This window comes from Haemaphysalis longicornis, unplaced genomic scaffold (assembly GCF_048455015.1).
Source record: "Haemaphysalis longicornis isolate Haplotype H1 unplaced genomic scaffold, Haemaphysalis longicornis Haplotype H1 scaffold_7, whole genome shotgun sequence".
NCBI classification, from domain to species: domain Eukaryota; kingdom Metazoa; phylum Arthropoda; class Arachnida; order Ixodida; family Ixodidae; genus Haemaphysalis; species Haemaphysalis longicornis.
Window position 1 is genome coordinate 132,351,183 of NW_027526422.1, and position 19,423 is coordinate 132,370,605.

The 19,423-nt window shown below is 46.2% G+C and overlaps 1 protein-coding gene and 1 long non-coding RNA gene across 3 annotated transcripts in view; both read left to right on the forward strand.

The window, feature by feature from the left end:
* The first annotated feature begins 433 nt into the window (after nucleotides 1-433).
* On the forward strand, nucleotides 434-2,954 carry LOC144145138 (uncharacterized). Of its 2 annotated transcripts, XR_013317436.1 has the most exons (5): nucleotides 436-964; nucleotides 1,928-2,054; nucleotides 2,133-2,212; nucleotides 2,268-2,354; nucleotides 2,424-2,954. It is a non-coding gene; the product is annotated as an uncharacterized LOC144145138 (long non-coding RNA). The 2 variants fall into 2 exon arrangements; XR_013317435.1 differs by having other exon boundaries at nucleotides 434-964; nucleotides 2,133-2,354.
* Nucleotides 2,955-6,252: 3,298 nt separating this feature from the next.
* The window catches only part of Ube4b (Ubiquitination factor E4B), a 53,706-nt gene continuing 40,535 nt past the window's right edge, over nucleotides 6,253-19,423 (forward strand). Inside the window, exons 1-5 of the mRNA XM_077679009.1 lie at nucleotides 6,253-6,433; nucleotides 11,587-11,684; nucleotides 12,543-12,685; nucleotides 17,292-17,367; nucleotides 18,291-18,375. Of these exons, the coding sequence (XP_077535135.1) occupies nucleotides 6,410-6,433; nucleotides 11,587-11,684; nucleotides 12,543-12,685; nucleotides 17,292-17,367; nucleotides 18,291-18,375 (426 nt within the window). The 5' untranslated portion in view covers nucleotides 6,253-6,409. The remainder of the gene's footprint in view (nucleotides 6,434-11,586; nucleotides 11,685-12,542; nucleotides 12,686-17,291; nucleotides 17,368-18,290; nucleotides 18,376-19,423) is intronic.

Consider the following 19,423-nt stretch of genomic DNA (forward strand, 5'->3'; position numbering starts at 1 on the left):
GCCCAAAGTTCATGTACTTTAAATTGCCCCCTTCTTGTGACATTTAGTCACTGTTATAGCCCCTCTGATCAGCGAACGTTCAAACTAGTCCACACCTTGCACCTTTGTTTGAAATAGACAACATGAAGTGGGCTGTTTTATATTTCAACTTCCCCATAGACATTTCACCTACCTCGAGCGCCAAAGTCAGAGCACCATGATATTGTAACATATATGAAACAATAAAACAAAACAAAGACCTAACCCATTTTCCAGGAGATACTGCCTGTACGAAAGCTCATTGGCCTATTTCAAGGATCTTTTCTCATTATACAAACGAACCTTCCAAGTAACCTGAAAATTTTTGCTCTTGTTCCCTTCCAATAGCATTGCAACACTATCTTCAGATTTTTCCTGGTGTAATTTTTATTCGTAAGAGGTTCCAATGCATCGAACACTTGTCGCGTTCTGCTTGGCGCGAAACGAAATACAGCAGGGCGCCAGGCGTTCTCGGAACCCCGCTTTTTTCCGAGACTTCAGCTGGGAATCAGGCACGCTGTCTCGCGCATTCCTTTCTTCCTGCATGCCTTATTTTTTGTTTTCGTCGACGCTCCGTCCCGTCCCGTCCCTTCTGTGTGTCGCGAAGGAAGTTTCAGCAGCCGAGCGCGAAGTGGGGGATTGCCGAAAAAAAAAAGACCGAAAGAAAAGGCTTTCGTCCTTGGCCAGCGTCCTACCCTCCTCTCACACGCGCACACGTGCGCGCCCCTCGCAGAGGGGTCCTCCCCTCATGCTCCTTTGCGAATGGCAGCCGGCGGTGGGTTGGGAAGAGTAGACGAAATGCGCGCGCTTTTTTCAGAAAGGAGCAGCCATAGTGACAATCAAACGGAATGGAGAAGGAACCATGTCATACGAAATATTGTTGTGTGGCCGCATGTTACGGCGAATATTTGCGGGCCGGAAAGTTCATAGCAACCGACCAGTGAAGGTAAGCGCTCGATTTTCTGAGCTCGCCTCGTTCTTTCGAATGCAGTTTACTTCGTAAAAGAGCAGGAACAAGATTGCCGTCCCGTTTCTAACTTCTAAGCATATCCTTGCTTTTGTGAATGCGTACGGTTGTAAAAGGGGAACACGTATTCACTTAAATTTTATGGAAAGAGTATAATGAGAAATCAGGTGGGCGCTCAGTAGTAGATTTTTTGTTATGATGCTGAAATCGAGTGTATATATGTTCTGCAAGAAAGCTTGATATGTACGATTGGCTTTTAATTTACTTCTCGCCGCAGCTGCTCACGAACGCGAAAAATACAAGTAATAAATATAACTTTGTTATGTTTAATTTCACGCGAGTTTCGGCGGCATGCTGTAACGGAATACAATTTAGCGTTGCAGTTAAGCCATATGTTATCAGCTGCTTATGCGAACCATCTTACGATGTAAAACAACGCCTGACGTCTTTGTAGTATTCACATATTTTCCATGTGAAAGGCTGGTCTACGCGTTGGATGCTTATAACTATAAAGAAAATAAATGACAAATAAAAATAAATAAATAAAATGATCAAAAATAAATAAAAATAAGAAAATAAAACAGCTCAAGCCAGTTTTTAGCACATTTTTCGAGAGCAAAAGGTAAAATTAGGCAACCAAGAAAATACACGGTTGTAATTTCATCTAGTTGTACATGTAATGTTTCCCTTCTTTACATTTGCCTGTTTACTCATTTTTGTTCGTTGCGTTTTTATGTTTATGGCCATTGAGGTAATTATCGTCATCTTTCAATGATTGCCGACGTACCACGTCGTCATCAGTTGGTCGGCTTCTCTTGTTAATTCAAAATTCTCTGGCAAGCTGTCTGATCGAAGACTTTTCACTTAATTACTCAATGGCCTGGAAAGAAAGCTGTAAGGTATTTTATATAATTCAGTATTTTGTCCTTTTCTGTTTTCCAGGGATGCTTGAGAAACCAACTCAAGCGATGTGCGTCATAAAGTTGGCACGGGCATTAGAAAAAGTTAAACAAGCAAGACAAAGTGAAAAGTGAAGAGGCCTGTTTTGCTATAATATCCCTTCCTAAAGGTAAGGTTTTCTCTATTAGCTAAAATTTGCTTCACTTCAGTTTTCTGAACCACTTCTATACACTCTGTTTTGTTTCAGAAATACCTTATGATTTACCAGCACCACAACATTGACACACGAATAAGCTCATCTGGCAGCAAGCGTCATCCAAACTGCAGGTGAGCTTCTGAGCACCCTGTGTGTTAGAGCAATGCCATTTTGTTTGTTTTCCAGGAATGGCAGTTAAACCTCATTTGAAGTGCCAGTACCAAAAAATTGATGAGGCCATATTGTATGCCAAAAGTCCTGGTGTTCTGAGAGGTGAGACATTGTCTATGCTGTAACAACTTTGCAACTTCTCCGAAACTACAGCTTTTTTTCATTTCGCAGAAGCGTGGCAGTAACAACCCCATGTTACTGGGTTCATGGCCGTCAAGTATGTCATCAAACTGACTTGTCAAGGCAGAAGAACAAGCAAGCCCAGGAGGAGAAAAACGAAGACAACGGCTGAAACAGCGTACTTGCGAAATTCAATTGCTTTAACCCAATACGTATTCGGATCGATTGTTAATGGTAAAATAAAACGCACATGTTCTTTCATCTTAAAGAGTGTCAGTGTTGTTATTTACGCTAGCTGGCATGTTCCTTGCTTTAAAATTCCGCCATTTCTTAGTTTGTTATTTTGCCGGACTGCCTTAATTGTGTGTGTTGGTCAGTGTAGGGATCAAATGTATGAACATGCAGTCTAAAATGCCAGTTTATACCTTTCAGGAGTTTATGAGGACGAGGTTTGAAGTGCTCGCTTATCATGCAGTCAACAATCGTCTGTCTAGGAAAAAGTTAACTTATAATATTTTCATCTAGTTATTGTTGCATGTATATTAGATACATGTAACTGTAAGTTACCTGTACATTGCTGCAATATCATCGCTTCGCAAGAGAAACATTGCTTGAACGTCATATCAACAGTGCGCGGATGCGGCCCTCGTGGGGAAAAAACGTATTTGTAAAGTCGCGGTAACGTTGTAGGAAGCATCGCTTGAACATGATAGCGACGTTTTCTAAATGTTACCCGCACGTTGGAAAAATATAGCTGGAAAGTTACCGGAAAATTGTAGGAATGTTATTGCAATTTCATAAAAACATTGCTTGAACGTTGCAGCAACGTTCTTTGTATGCTAACTTCATGTTAAAAGTGTGGATCTAAAGTTGCTGCAAGATTGTAGCAATGTTATCGCAACGTCCGAATGGTACAGGGATATGCTTAAATGTGGTATGCACGTTGCGAAAATGTAGCTGAAAAGTTGCTGCAATGTCATCAGAAAACGTCTCATAACGTTGTTCAAATGTGTCCCGCACGTGGCTGGAAGGTTGCTCCAAGAGTGTAGCAACGTTGACGAACGTCAGAAACAACGTTATCCAAACATTAAAACAACACCCTTAAAACGTTGCCCCCATGTTGGAGCAATGCTAATATCATGTTGACGCAATGTTTCTGGGAAACATTGCACTAACGTTAAAAAAAGCGGACATTAGCCACGTTTTGGCAACGTTAAGGGGAAACGTTGTGGAAATGTTCGGGCAACATTCTGTGCTACTAGGGCCGTAACGACAACTGCCAAAGAGTTTCATTTCATTGCTTCCCATCAAGTCATGATAGCAGAAAGTGTGGTTTGCTGCACCGGCCTTCTGAATGAACCTGTTGCCTAGTGTCCTTAGCGCGCTTTACCGTTTACCGTGTTAAATGAAGCAAGAGTAGCCGTTTGCCGCTGAAAACGAAAGGATTGCACTCTGCGGTTTCTGCATTCCGGCTTACCGGCTCTGCCGAGTAGCGACATCTGGCGAATTTGTCGCAAAGCAAATGACACAAACGTTTGTTGCCCAGAACTGTTCGCTTACGCTTGAAATGGCTTGAATCTTAGACGTATTAGATTGAACTCTCACAATACAATAATTTTTTTTAAAAGAGCCGTATACTTCTACTGTAGAGCTTAATAAATCGAAAACATGACGTTGACGCCGCCATCTAGTGGGAATAATTAGGACCAAGTATTGCATTAGCCAGAATTCACGCCACCGCTAAATATTTCGATATAAAATGAGTAAGATGTATTGTAATGATTCCGCAGTGATGTATATTACCTTGCCCAAGACGATTTTGAAAGCATAAAAGAGCTATGCTAGTTCATAAAGGCATCTGAAACATTGGAAGCGTGGGAATTCAGCTGGAGTAGGGGCGGAAATTTTGCTCGCTCGTTCTAAAAAAAAATTGTCATTTATTGTGCTCCTGATCATCATTTAGCAAGAATGTAGTAAACAACATCAACTAAGATTGCTTGCATGAAGCGCAGAGCACAGCGCATTTGCTGTGCCGTAAAGTTCTGGAAGAACGCCCACCCAAATTTAAGTACAGTGATATCAAGTGAAAAATACGAGATGGGCGAAATTTCGGGTCAAGCGCGGAAAGGACGAATAAGTGACCGCATCTACACATGAAGAGATGATTCGGATTTGTTTTGTTCACTCATCGGCGCTAAAGCCATGGATTTTACGGGGTGGGCGCGCGTCTTTCAGTAAATTGAATATTTCACCCGTAAAAGGGGGTGGGCGATGTTCCGGGGGAGGGCGTTCACTCGGAACTTTCCGGTAATCTAATCAAAACGCGAGCGTACATTTCGCCGGCGCAGGGGGCTCGCTACTACAGTCGGTAGAAATTCTAGCCTCTGTATCGCTATGAAGCGACGGTAAAAATAAGTTACCGTTCACAGAAACTTTCGCGCATGCAAGGTCGACTTCCGCAATCACCAGTATCTCCTGCCCAAAGTCCGTAAAGACTGAAAAGGTAGCTTAAAAAAAAAAAGTAAAAAAGCGCTAGACATCGTCGTCTCATGTGCGACCCACTCGCTGAAGTAACCATGGTAACGACGACGCTCTAAACCAAACCGCCGCCGTCAAAAATCGCGGACATTCCGGCGGCCAACCATGAAATGAGTGCTTCGCCTCGGACGAGGTCGGACTATGTCGTCATCGCAAGCCGCCGAGCCAACAAATAGTTCTGTCTCGTCGGGGTAATAACTTTTGTTAGCGTGAGCGAATATGCTTACTATTTTGGGACTTGTTTCTACAAGAACTATAGAGTAGATTTCTGACACAAACAAAAACACTTTGAAATCCATCTCAGGCCCCCTTTAACTCTATGCCATAGCGTGATGGCGAAGTTTCATGACCAGAAAGACGTTGAAGGACTCTGGTAATACATAGAGGTACTGGCTGCATCAAAGTCCTAATGCGCGTTTTATGCACAGCGCTCGTTCGACCGCGCCGAGCAGCGTCTGTGCTTTGATTTGCGATGCAATTGTGTGCGCGTTCACAGCACGCTCTGCGCGCGAAAAACTGTAATTGATCTAACCGCAATCGAGCACGTGCACTGCTAATTTATACCTAAATAATGTGCCACCTCTATGTCGTGTGCTAAAAGCTTCGCTGATCATATACCATCACAGAGTGGAATGGCTATTTTTTTACCTGTGTTCGTCCGCAGACGTTCCGTCATTGCTACAAGCGGCACACTTTCCACAAGGCGCAACCCGTAGCCCTCGTTTCACAGCCAAGGTGCATCTTCGACGCATGGAATACATATTTTTCTAATTAGACCTTTTGAACATGCTTTGCTTCTTAGAACTGAGATGAAAAATCGGCAAAGTGACATTTCTCATTCGGAACGTCCAGACCTTTCGAAACACCCGCCTAATTTGTGTCGTCTGCTCGCGTGCGCTGTTGCGGAAAGCATTTCGACGGATTCGCGCAAGTGAGTGGAGCTAACGAAAATAGGCAAATGCTACATTACGTACATAAGTGCAGTCAAATAGTAACATTGAGTGTAACAAAGTGTAACCAAAGTGCATTAAGGCACCAAAAAGGTACAAAAAGAAAATATGCTCGAACCGCTTTGGCTTGGATTCGTTTCTTTTTGTTTACCGCAGACGCAAGAGTGCAACAGACGACTTTTCAAGATGCTAGAAGACTTGTTTCGACAGCCGTAACATTGATTTTCTTCACTCATGGCTACCGATCCAAGTGGATGAAAGCAGTAGACACAAATTAGCGTTGAAAGGTACTATCGCCTTATAATCGTTCAAAAAGATTAAAAATTCAAATTCTTAATAACACTCAGAGTATGAATAAAGGACACAATGCGATGCCGACGATGCCAGCGCCTCTGGCGTCGTGTTTTTTTCGTCGATGCTTGTGCCCCGTAGTCGTGAAGTTCAGTGTCATTGCAGCAAAGTGCGAGAAAAATGACTGTTTGCCCCGTCTGGGCCGCGCGCTCTCTAGAGTAGACGCTCGTAGATCCGCTAAATTGCGCCGCAGCGATCATGAGTGAGCTGTCACAGGACGAGGTAAGTGGCCGCGGTTTTTGGTGGGGGTGCAAGCACGGCACGCGGGCTGCAAGTCATCGCACAGGGGCCAAAGAACCCACCGGCGTGATCTCGCCAACTGTGGGGAGCTCCGCGTTTCCTGACCCGCCTTCAGGGCGAGGCGTTCGGAGTTTATCTGGCCGCTAAATCGCGATTAATCGCCAGTGCCTAGGGCATGGAGCGATCGCGTGATCAGCTGGGCTGGCTAGCTTATTAGCTGGACTTGGCGTCTGTCATGCCATGGTCAGGTCTGGGTCGTCGTGCGGTGTCCCCGTTACTTGCGTTGCTTGCTCCTGAGATGTAGACCCGAGCTGTTTAAGGCGTGAAATCGATGGACAAATCCTCGCCAGTCGTTGCGATTGGTCCCTACTAGCCCAGTGCGTGACTGTGGAAGGACCCGTGCGTCGTTTTCTGTAGGTTGGTGCGGGAAGCTTGCGCGCTGGTGACTCGCGTTGAAGTAAAACGCTCCATTGCCAAACAGTGCTGACTGCGTAATGCTTCACTCCGACGTGACCTAAGTAACGTCATCTCAGGTGCTTCGTTGAATCACAGTCCCGCATAGCCGCACCTGAGGGATAGTCGTACAGCCGAGCCTATTATTAAGGCGCATAGCTTGTAGCCTGCCATTTCTTTTTTCTCGGAAGGTTACGTGTGGTGATATTAGATAACCCGTGTTGACTGCACTGGTTCACTTTACGTAATGTAGGGCACCACTGGTAGGCTTTGTAGATTTCAGCAGTAGCACGTCACCCGACGCTTCCAATCTTTGTTTGGGTACGGTCTTTGTATGTTTACAAGGGCGAATTTGTGGTGTTTAGAGCAAAAAAAAATAAAAAATAAATGCCTGCCGGATTAAACGGTCGTTGGTGTTGCAGACATAATAGACCTTGACCATGAAAAAAAAAAAAGGCAGTAGGGGTTCTTGATGCCCAATATTTAATTATGCAGTTTTGTCTCTTAAGCAGCATCCCACGATCCAGAGTAGACTGTGTGCCTACTTTTCTTTACCCTGTGTATCATCACCTCTGATTCTTTGTTTCATTGCTATGCCCGAACGAATACGTGGTTTGGGGAAACCAACTTTATTCGTAAAAATTTTCAACGCACGAGCTTACAAACACCTTGTAGGCTGTAATGCACATGCATCTTCGCATGAGCATTGAAAGCCCGTTGAAAAAGCACTCGTTGATCGGTCTGGCCTGACCTTGCCCAGGACAAGCCTGTCGCATCAAAAAGGCCCCGTCTGTCCATTTCTGGAGCAAGAATTCTTCGTAGCCTGCAGTGTTCATGTGTATCAAACGAGTTTGCGGAATTATCCTCCATCCCCGCTGGCTGCCCTGTGACTGTGTTTTTTGATTCCAGCTAGCTGGCTCATCCTAGCCCAAATCGTCGCAATGATACACGTGGGGATTGGCTGTAAAACTACCTGTGTGGATCGCACCGCCTTGTAGCACAGGTTTCAGCTTTTAACGACGACATTAGCGATCACTGTGGTTCAGGTTTGAACTACAACGGCGTGTTTCTGATGCTTAGTTTCAATGTGGGCTGTTCGTTGAAGGGGCCGCGCAGACAAAACACAAGTTTAGCTCATTCAAAAGATTGCCTCGTTAGAATCCTACTGACACCACTTTTTAACGTAAAGTTCACTCAAATAAGCTATATAATTTGGAAAAAAGGGAATGGCCATTCGACCCACTAGCTCATTTTCCCACAACACAACCTATGATGTCATATGCCCAGCTGTGCGATTGGTTGAGGCCGGCAAAAGCAAACATGAATTAGGCAGGGCTTATAAGCTTGCCTAATGAGCTGTTTGTGCTTAAATTAATGTAGGGCACATTCATTTTATAGCAGTTATAATTATGGGGTAAACAAAGTTACGAAGGAACCCATCAACACCGGAGCAGTTAGTGCGGCACTTTGCTGGCTGACACTGCCTAACGCAGCCGCGTCGGACGCGTTGGACTTGTCCGACACAACACTCGCCAAACTGGCACAAGCGGCACGGTCGCTTACGTGACCATGTTTGTCGAGTCATAGCTTACGTTTTAGGAAACGATTATTATGAAACCTAATAGAAGTACGGCAGGTATAGAAGTCTGGCCAGAAGCAAAGTGCGAACACTGGCACTTCAGCGGTACTGCAGCGCCATCTATGAAAGTGGGGGATAAACAAGATAACCAAACAGCCGTCTGTGGGATGGTAGCAGCCCTGGTCAGCAGGATATATTTAGTTCTAAGGCCCTGCTCTGGATACGTCATTGTCGACGTCACGAAAACACGATTTATTAGTAGAATGGAAATTTTGGCTTAAAATGTGTAATTTCTCAGTGAGTAAAGCATTGTTTGCTGCCGGACAAGCGCTGAGGGCACTGTAAAACTAAATCTTTAGAATAAAACAAACTTGTATTTTGTCCGCATGCCCCCTTTTAACGGTAGCCGATAGTGGCCACCTGTGTGCCTCAGCTTGTGAGTGAAAGGCTGTACTTTTGGGCAAAAGCTGTCTTCTTTTAGTTTAACTCTGTCTGCGTTTGAAGCGGATCCCTATTAACAGTGCCACGAAGACAGAATGTACAACTATGCCTTCTACGAAGGACTACCTTGCTGGATGGACAGCCTGCATATTTTGTCGTAGACTGAATCAGCTAAATAGTCAGAGGTGCAGTTATGGACAAATAAAACATGGACGGGAAAGTATGAACCACAACACACCAAAAGCGCACTTTCTTTCCGTACAAGTCAAAATTACGCGTGGCTTAGTCGCAAAAACAAAGTTTCTAAATGTGGCTTTGCAAATATACCGATTGCGCACCATTATTGAACTTCAGCGAACAGTATTTTTTAAATTTTCCACGTTCTGGTTAATTTTTCGTGTTCACATTTAATTTGCCCATGACTGTACAAGAGGAAGGTTGCTAGCTGTCGTGAACTTTTTTTAAGTCATGTTGCAGATGCCAGCTTAGATTGGCTTTGGCTTGGCCCAAGAAGGATTCCAGGCGTGCGAAGCAAATGAATTGTGATTGAAATTCAGAACAGCGCTTTTCTCTAGCAGGAGAGCCAACTAAAGATGGCTGCAAAATGAAATTATATACGAAACTGACAGTGCCGGAAGTGTGAACACGGCTTAGCAGCATCACGAGGGCCGTTCCGAAGCCTTAACTACTGTGGTTATTGTGGTAGTCCCGAGTGGGTCTTAGTAACGGTAGGGCATCTGTGCTTGTTGAGGCTTGATGAGTAAACTGCGGTTGCATTGTGGGCGAATAATTTTTCCAGTGAAGAGGCCTGGCCATTGAAAACAAAACAAAATCAATACCTGCTATTGGGGTGTAATCTCCGGTGGCCCTAATTCCGTTGTTACACACCACCAATGGTTATGAAGTGACTGCCCCTTTCTGGCAACGCCTGCAATTACAGCAGGAATTATGATTGAAAGTGGCAGGCAGTTTCAAATCCTTCCCTTTGTCGGCATATTAGTTGGTGATGGTGGCACCACGTGCGCAAAACTTGCTGCTTTTTGAATTGAACGCGGCTTTATGCTGTTGTCTCAATCCCTGTAGTGGGGTCAGGAACTGGATGTCAAGGGAGGAAAAATGGTCTTTAAACATTTTTGCTGCTATGGTAGTTTGTTTTAGGCTAAATATAGCGAGATTTCTTTAAAATTTTGTTTTACCGAAAAAACAGGAAAATTTTCGAATAAATACAAGAGCAACACGGCTGGTGTTGTAACTGGCCCCCTGTGGCCAGGTTAATGTGTGGTGCGAGAGATAATAAAGCGGGGTTTCTTTCTGGACTGGGTTTGTTATTGTTTGCGGATGTGTCAAGTCATACCCAGGAAAAAGCGTTCACCATTTGAAGGAAGCATATCGCAGCTTTAGGCCCGATATTAACTAAGAATGTGGAGTTGTTGCAGCGTGTAGCCTTTTGCGAAGTCAAAATAACATATTCGGTCCTACGTATTGTTTTGCTGGAATTGGGGTGTGAGGCTCTTAAATTGCACATCAAAACAACCTTTTTTTTTTTCTCAACCAAAATGGTGTTGTGGCGCTTAAATGAAGAACATGACCAGTTTCGTTTCCATGGTGTATGTGCTTGCTGCCAGGGCTGCGGCATTTCTTTCTTACTGGTGTACCCAAATGGTGCACCACATATGTTAGCCTAGTGGGACACTGTGCTGCAGGTGACTGAACACGTGTCGTGAGCGGGGCTATCTGGTAAGGATCCGTCGTGATTGCAGAGTAAAAATAGATGAAAACACGCAAGAAAGGGAAAGCTTGTCGGACTTGTCTGTGTCCTTCTCTATCTTGTGTTTTCATCTTGTTTTAGGCTGCTTAGGCTGTCACCACTGTGCAGGTAACTGTGCAATATGAACAATGAAGGGTCGAACCGTTTCGGCATGAACCGGTAGCCGTTATTTCTTTTTTCATTTCACTTCTGGTTCGGGTTCAGCGGGCTCAAAAAACGGTTCAGGTTCGGGTTCAGTTCCGGCAAAAATACCGGTTCAGTTCCGGTTTTCAGTTCGGTTCGGTTCCGGTTCGACACCCTGACGTTAACATAGAAGCACCGATGCATACTGCTGTTGGTGCTGCGCGCACTATGCTTGTTTTAGCTGCACAGCAGTATGGCGCTTTGGGGTTGTCTCGGGCAACACTGGCCGATTGGCGTAAGCGACGGAGTCTTACGCGACCCTGTTTGTCGAGAGAATGCCATGTTTCACGAAATGATTATTTTCTACCTTAACAAAAACAAACCAAGTGCAAATACAGCCAAAAACAAAAGAAAGGCAGAAAACGGCGCTTCGCGGTATCATGGCGCCATCTAGGCTGACTAACAGTAAACAAGGCTCTGCAACCGGCTGCAGAGCGGTTCTTGTGATGTCACTGCAAATGTCGCGAAAACACACGATATGGCTGGAGAATCAAAACTTTACCTTAAATTTATTAATTTCTGAATGAATAAAGCATCGTTTGCTTCCGGACAAGCACTGGGGCCACTATAGAACACGAAATCTTTCGAATAAAATAAACTTGTATTTTGTCTGCATGGCCCCGTTAAGGCTGCGAGATTTATGTGGGGTTGGGGGATTTCAGTGGGGAAAGTGCATCTTGCTGAAGCGTGCGTGCTTGTGCCCTGGTGCAGCTGCGCAGACGGCGCCTGGCCCGACTGACGGCCGACGCCGTGGCGTGCCCGCCCGAGGATGCGGTCTCCGAGATGGAGCAGGACGACGTCCACAAGAGGTGCGTGTCCTCCACTGGACTTCCTGTACACTGGGGCACTGGGCGCACGAGTGTACGGACAGTTTACTCGGCAGGCAGCCAAAAGTTTACTATCCCATCGTGCGAGGGAAAGGAAAAACACTATTGTAGTGCTTGGACAACAACTCTTGTGGGGGCAGCTTTGAAAAGTTGCAGAACCGGGAATCTTGAAATGAAGGAAAGTTGGTTGAGTCCAGAATGGACATCCGTACTGGAAGTTGTGGTGTGAAACGTTCAAAGGCTGCACAAATGCGCGGTGGGTGTGGGAATCTGTAGCAGCAGCAGGTCTTGGTTTCGCGGGTGTATCTGCCTCTGGGAAAGGTGGTTCACTACCAAGCGGTGTGATGTGTATAACATTCTGTCCACCGTACCTACGAGCCAGTAATTTCATAGGCTTGGAGGCCGAGTGGCCCTCGTTGAGACTGCCACATGTGACACTGTGGTTCGGAACCCCTTACTGCCTCATACTACGCTACATACCATATTTGCAAGATTCTAATGCGCCCTTCTTTTGCTAAAATCAACCTTAAATTTGTACACGTTTACAGTCAGGCTCACAGCAGAAATCGGCTTCAAAGTGGCCAGCAGGCATTGCCACGGGCACCAACTCCTCCCAAAATCCACTTCTGAACCTGTGCGGTAGAATCGGCGTAAAATAATTTTTTTTTAGAAATTTCCCACGTAAACTTACCTGCGCGTTACAGTCGGGGGCGCGTTGGAATCCTACAAATACGGTGCTTGTCCCTTGTAGGCCAGTAGCCTTTGGTGGCTTTTATCACTGCCCGATTGTGGCCGCACTTGTCTCGGGTGAGCGGAAGGCCTTCTCGCGGTTGCCTGCAGCGCTGGCAGCAATCAGACGGTGGAGAGCATGGAGACGGACGAGCCAGTGTGCCGGCCAGAGCCAGAAGCAGAGGCCAGCTGCCGGGAGGAGACAGTGGCCTGCCTGATGCGACTGCTGGGCCTCTCCGAGCCTCCCCTCCCCGGTGAGTGGGCTCTATTCCCACTTCTTCCTGTCGCGTGCTTTTTCAAGTTGGCTGAATTACATCTGACTGCTACGTCGGAAGTGTGCGCTGTCGCTAAGCTGCAGGTACAGCCAAGGCAGTTGTAGGTTTCTTTTATTTGTTGTTTGGACATAACCGTTCCAGGGCAGCTCGATATTTCTTCTCCGTACATTTCCTATTGTGAGGCTAGTTCTGGACTGCCCACAACCTGCTCGAGAGTGACGAAAAAATTGGGCCACCTGCGGAGTTGAGATGCGAAGTCTGAGGAAACAGCGAAGCTGGTGGTCTTTGCTAGTGCCTTAACTTGGCATTTCTTAGGTCTGCCCATGTTGTCGGTAGACCGGGCACTGATGCCACGGAGCGCACGCCGTCTCTCTCATCAACTACACCTGCACGTCGGAGCTTGCGTCCTCACTGGGCGCAGCCAGTCCCCAACACGTGCCTCCCCACCCGAACGTCTGCGCCGCGACGCACTCTCTCCACACCTGCTTGTCGGCAGAGCTCTTCGATGTAGGCAGTTGCGAAACTCCGCCTCAAAAAACGGCCCGCACCTGGACCCCCCCTGCTTTGGATCGTGCATACCTTGGCGCCACTGCGGCCGCCGCATGCACTATCCAAAAAACAAACTAATTATTCAAACTGACAATTTAACGTTAAATTTGTTTTAAAGTGCATAATCTTTATTTTTGTGCTTTCGTAAGTTAATAATTGCTATCTTAACTCCGGTTTTTAGGTTGCGATTGTTTCTGCGTCTGCGCTTCTGCCTCCACCAATTGGCGCTTGTGCGGGCACTCAGGCATAACATCGGTCCAAACTGAAGTACTAAATTTGCAGTTATCGTTTGGCCTACAGCTCATTGTATGCCAAAACTAATCTAGTAGCCGATCAAGCGGCTCTAAATAATCAATTTCAGCTTGCATATAGCCGTCGAAGCGACTTATTTATGTTTTTGCCGCCAGAAGAACAAAGAGGACACGCAGCAGATGACAGTGCGCGAGCGACGGTTGATCGCATGGTCGCATTTCTTTTTATTACTTTTGCTTCGTATGTATATAAAACACTTGCATAGTTGAGCACATTGGGCTTCTTTGGCATAACAAATTTACGTAAGCACTAAAATACATTTTTTCGCCCAGGTCGTTGAGCGGCGAAGCAAGTTGTATACTTTATTTTGTGACCAAAAGATGGCGCCACTGTAAAACAAGATCCAAAGCAGTGGACCAATTGTAGAGCAACTTTTTGATGCATGGGGCCTATGGGGAGTTTCGCAACTCGTATATCAAGAAACTCTGCTTGTCGGCTCCTTGCTTCCTTGCCACTGTCCCTCTCACTTCTTGGCCTAGCATTTTCCTCCTCTCCACTTTGTTGCGCTGAGTTCTGAGCGATGCCAGGCATGGATGGAATCCGAGGTTAAAGTGGTACTGACACAAAATTTTGAAGGCGAGATAACTTCGGAGATAGATTGGTGTGAAAACATATACATAATCTGCAAATTATCAGCGGCAAATACAGCCTAGAACATATTTAAAATCAATTTTAAAGTGTGTGAAACGCAACTGAGCAGCCAGCAGAGGACCATGCGCAATCGACATCCCGTAGGTATTTTGCAAATAAACAACATCCACACATGTAACGAGTTTGTGTTTGCCGCTTCCGCACTGCCGGCGTTTTTCGCCGGCTCGCCCGGCTCGCCGCTCCAATCGGAGGGCCGGAGGGCTCGCACGGCTCGAGGGCTCTCGAGGGCTCGCCCGTTTGTTCTGCTCTCGAGAACGAATGACCCGATCGCTGGCGGCGGAGGCACCGTGATTTCGTCAGCTCGTCGGCTGCAGCTGGCCGCGACCAAAGTTCTACAGCGATTCCAGACACTCTGTTTCTATTACTTTTTATTTACATCGGATGCGAAAACGCGCCGGAGACATGAAAAGCCCACTGAGCGAGCCGCATGGTCGCTGTGCAGGCGGCGGCCACGGCCGCGAAGTGGCCCAGGCCGGCGTAGGTAGCTCGAGTGATAGCTTGGTAGCGCTGCACGAAATTGTCCCCTATTTCCAACCATGGCAGCTTATATGAGAAAGGAGTTAATGATGCGATGGCGGGTTGCATTACAAATTGTCATCTGCACCGCTTACGAGAGCGGCAATCGAATATCTGCCGCAGTGCTAAGCCGAACACATCTGTAGGCGGACCTGTAGGCAGACCGGCCGGCTGCTCCCAGCGCGCGTCTTGCCACCCACTGTCTCGAGCACGGGTCTCGAGCGTCGCGCGTCGTTCTTTAGCCGCGGTAGCGTTTGCACTCGCAGTGCCTGCGTCACGTCCACGGTCGCTTTTTAATTAAGCGGCTTACGAGATCAGTACGGAGAGGCATTTGCAGAAACTGCTGGCGATGCGGATTCGACAGTGCTACGGCAGTTCTGCTCTGTGATATACTCCGACGGTCACGTGGTCAGCTTTGTTCACACAAAATCCATCGTTTCACGGCACCCGCTGAAACCGAAACTGCGACTGGCCGCATTGAAAATGCCTCTAATTAAACAACTGTCGCACGCTGAAGCAAATGAGGTTTCTGCAGGTTATCAGTAGGTCACTAGCTACTTATCGCAACAAAAAAAACAAGATGCAAAATTTTTGTGTCAGTGCTCCTTTAAACGGCTCCGCTGTTAATGAAAGAGACCGAGAGCTTGATATTAACGTATACCAGAGGGAAATCTGTCGCTGAAATTGCATACCATTATGGGAGCTTCCGTGGCTGCTCGAAGTGTTTCTTGCTTACGTGGCCTAGGCGAAAAGCGCGTGTTCGATATTTCGGCGCACATTAAAGATCCCCAGGTGGTCAGAACTAATCCGGACCCCTCCACCACGGCACTCCTCATCGCCTGTGAAGCGTCGGTGCATTAAACCCCATAATCAATCAATCAATTATGTGGCCTAGCTTGAAACATGCCCTCTTGTGGTCCCAGGCGACAAAAGCCACAACGGAGGCAGCGTTCCTTTTTCTTTGTTGTTCAGGCTGCGTGAAACTTCTGAATATTTCTGATGAAGAAAAGTTTTATTAATCATTTTTTAAACATTGTTGAAATGTAGTTAAACTATTCTTAAACATTGGTGAAATAGTTTAACCCTTTCTGACGTGCATTACGATGTAGCCGTCAGAAAAATTTGTAACTGCCTGCGTAGGCTTTTGACAACCAAAATTTCACTTAGAAAGCATAAACAACTCGATCTCATAAGTAGTTAATAAATTAGGCCGTGTCCTAATCGTAAACACACCATCGTAAACATGTCCACCATTTCCTAACCATTGCTGCAATAGAAATTGTATACGTATTATTGTGATCTGTAGCCCTTATATATTAAGGTGAACAGTCTTTTAACACTTTCCTTCCCACGCCTATTCAAATCGACGGTATACTAGCGACGCTTTCAAGTTCAAATTTTGATGTTTTTCTATTCGAATTTGGCGCTTTCCGAGTGCGCTTTGAACGCTGGCACCATCTACCGAGTAGTGGAGACGATTACATCCTTTTTGGTTTGTTTTTCTGTGCTCTGCGACTTTTCAGAGCAGCACCGGTATCATGTGACGAGCGCTAGGGTGATCTGTAGATGGTGTCGACATCATGCGCCACAAAGCTGCAGAAACCCCGCATTTTTGAGCAATTTGGACGATTCTACACACGACTTTTTAGATGACATTAGCAGCGCTGATTCCCAGGACAAATTTTTTGTCATCGGATTTCAGCGCTGACAGCGACAGTGCACCAAACCGGCCCAGAACCTGATCCTCCTCTTCAACACAGGCCCCAGATTATGCGAAAAGTATCGAAACTGCAAATTGTGCTGCGAACAAAAAAGAGTGAAGCTGAAAACCAATGTTTTCTGCTATGCATATGTTGCGAACCTATGTTATGAGGAACTGCTTTGCACAGTGGCATGAAACTCACGAGCGCTAACATTTTTTTTGTAAGTCAAGAAATTTTATAGTTAGGCATAGTTAGGCATTAGATATTTGCAGGTGTTTTGCACTGATAGTATATGTACAAAATGTATATCTTAAAATTCTTTTTTTCGTTTTTTTTTTGTGTGTGGTGCAACACCGACGTTTTTGCTTATTTTTTTGTCTGTGCTGCAAAACTTTTCGGTACAGCTATTCATTAAAATTTCAGTTTGAAACAGTTATCACTGCAAAGGAAATTCACTCTTCTACAATTCGATACCATACACTTGTATGCTGCTTATTTCTTGTGGCTGGGAAAAACTTGCTCGCTAGACCACCCAAAATCACTGCGTTTCCCGTGGATAGGAAAGTGTTGAGAGCGGTAATTATTTTTTTTTGCTTTGAGCTGTGCCACGTGGTAAGAGAATGTACACAGTGAGTCAGTTTGGTCCTCTCTCTTTTTTGCTTAGCTGTCTAAGGGCTGTAGGCCCACTCCGACTGTAAAAGAATGCTTTCAAAAGCCAGTATGCCAAAGCGTACGTAACCTTTTTCCATGCGCAAATCAAACTCTCCCCCTCAGTGTTGTGGTCCCTTGTATAGCCGACCCCCACCTGGTGACACCGCCGCCTTCTCCTCTGACCTTGGACCCCTGTGGTGCAGGAATCGAGTGCTTGGAGGAGTTGACGCAGTGGTGCCTAATGGAGAGCATACAGCAAGTTCGGCTTGCTGCCCCCAGGTTTGTCTCGCTTGCTTCGTAGCACGCCAGAGTGAGCGGTGTCTACAGTGACAAAACGTAAAAAAAAAAAAAAAAAGAAAGAAAAGGGTGGGGTGACATGTTTATTTGTTTCTGTGATCGTGAAACTCTCTGCATTGATGACAGTAGGAGCGTGGGGGGTCAGTTGCTGTGGTTGTGTCGTACGGGGTGTAAATGGTCATGGGTAGCTGAAAACTGTGGAATTTTATGTAAGAAAGAAGAGAGAATGATAGGGAGGACCAAAAAAAAAGGCATTATTTTCAGTTAGCTCTAAGGATTGATGCGTGGGCTTGCGGTTTATAAGTGCAACTTGCGCTAACTTGCAACTGAAGTTTTATTATTTCTTACCAAAGATCGCATTGACGTGCATGTGCAGACCCTTTCAAAAGAAGCATGAGCACAAAAATGGTTGCATTACTAGCACGAGACTGGCTGCAGGAAAAGAGGTGCGTCCGGTCAAATTTCCGTTTATCTGTGGCTTTTGATTGCACCACTGTTTTCAGCATTTACCGCAACCTACTGGCCCAGGGGGTATTTAATGGCATGTGGATGTGGGCCGCGAAACCACCGCCTTTACTTTCTGGGTAACCGCAGTTAAACCTGCCCGTCGTGCTTTTTTTTTTATTTCTAGAAGTGATTTCAGACTTGCAATTATTTGTTCAGTCAGTGAGTCACCTTTTAAAGTAGCTCGAGATATTCTTGCATTTCTTCCAGAAACAATGAATAAGTCCGTAAAAAATAGAACCTTGCAAACGCTTAGATGCCAGTACAAATGCAGGGGTGGTGCGACGTAGTGAGCTGTTTTCTGGTTAATCACTTGCTGCCAACAATGCTGCCCATTGGTATAGAGCTGTCCATGTGGGATATTGGTGACTGCACGCTGACGCTGCTTTGTCCCGTCGCAGAGTGGAGGAGAGCCGGGTGCAAGTGCTGGAACATCTGCTGTGCTGTTACGAGAGGTTCACCGTCGAAGAGAGGACAGCTTCCAAGGTGAAACAGAGGTCGCGCTGCATCGCAGTCGCCGCCCAGTTAGCTCACTGCAGAGTTGTGCAAGAGTGGAAGCCAGACTTGGAAAATGGTAGCCATACTCTGGCATCTCTGAGCACGTGTCCTCCAATTATCAGGACGGGCTTCTGGCGCCCTCGTGGCTGTACGAGCATCCTGGTGGGGCCTTGGCTTCAGTTACGGCCAAATAACGATTCATCATGTGTGTCTTGCATGCGATTCTAAGTTAACGCATGTTTGCACCCCGTTTTAATGCCTTCTCGTTTAATACAGACTCATCGCATAGAGAGCGTATGCTCCGGGGAATGTGTCTAGTACTCACAGTCGAACCTCACTGCAGTGGAACTGATAGAATGTGTGGCAATTTTTGTTAAAGTGTAAATTTCGTTGTAGCCACAATCTGCTCCAAAGCGTCGGAAAAGCAAAAACGAAGAAAAAAAAACTGCATATTATTCTCGTTGATAACTGAAGTGCAACCTTTCAGTCTTCATAAAAACGCAAATGCTGCGCAATTATCCCATGTTTATTGTGATAGCAAGCCTTGTATGGCTATCAAAGCGGTATTTAACTGCACATAAAGGGGCAGCGGTGGCATAGAGGTAGGGCATCGGCCTCGCGTGCAGAAAGACCGTGGCTCGAATCCCGGTGCCGGACAATTCCCACCAGATTAAAAAAAAAGTCTGCGTATTGATGGAATTGCAGAATGATGATGATGATGAAAGGACCCATCATGGGTAGGGGGTTGAGGATGCAGAAAAAAAGGAAAGTGCTAGAACGAGGCGCATCACTTGAGCTGGATTGCTTGTAACCCGCCGCGGTGGCTCAGTGGCTAAGGCGTTGTGCTGCCGAGCACGAGGTCGCGGGTTCGATTCCCGGCCGCGGCGGCCGCTTTTCTGATGGAGGCGAAAAGCAAAAGCGCCCGTGTGTACGAGATCTCGGCGCACGTTTAAGAACCCCAGGTGGTTCAAATTAATCCGGAGCCCTCCACTACGGCGCGCCTCATCGCCTGCGTTGCGTCGGCGCGTTAAACCCC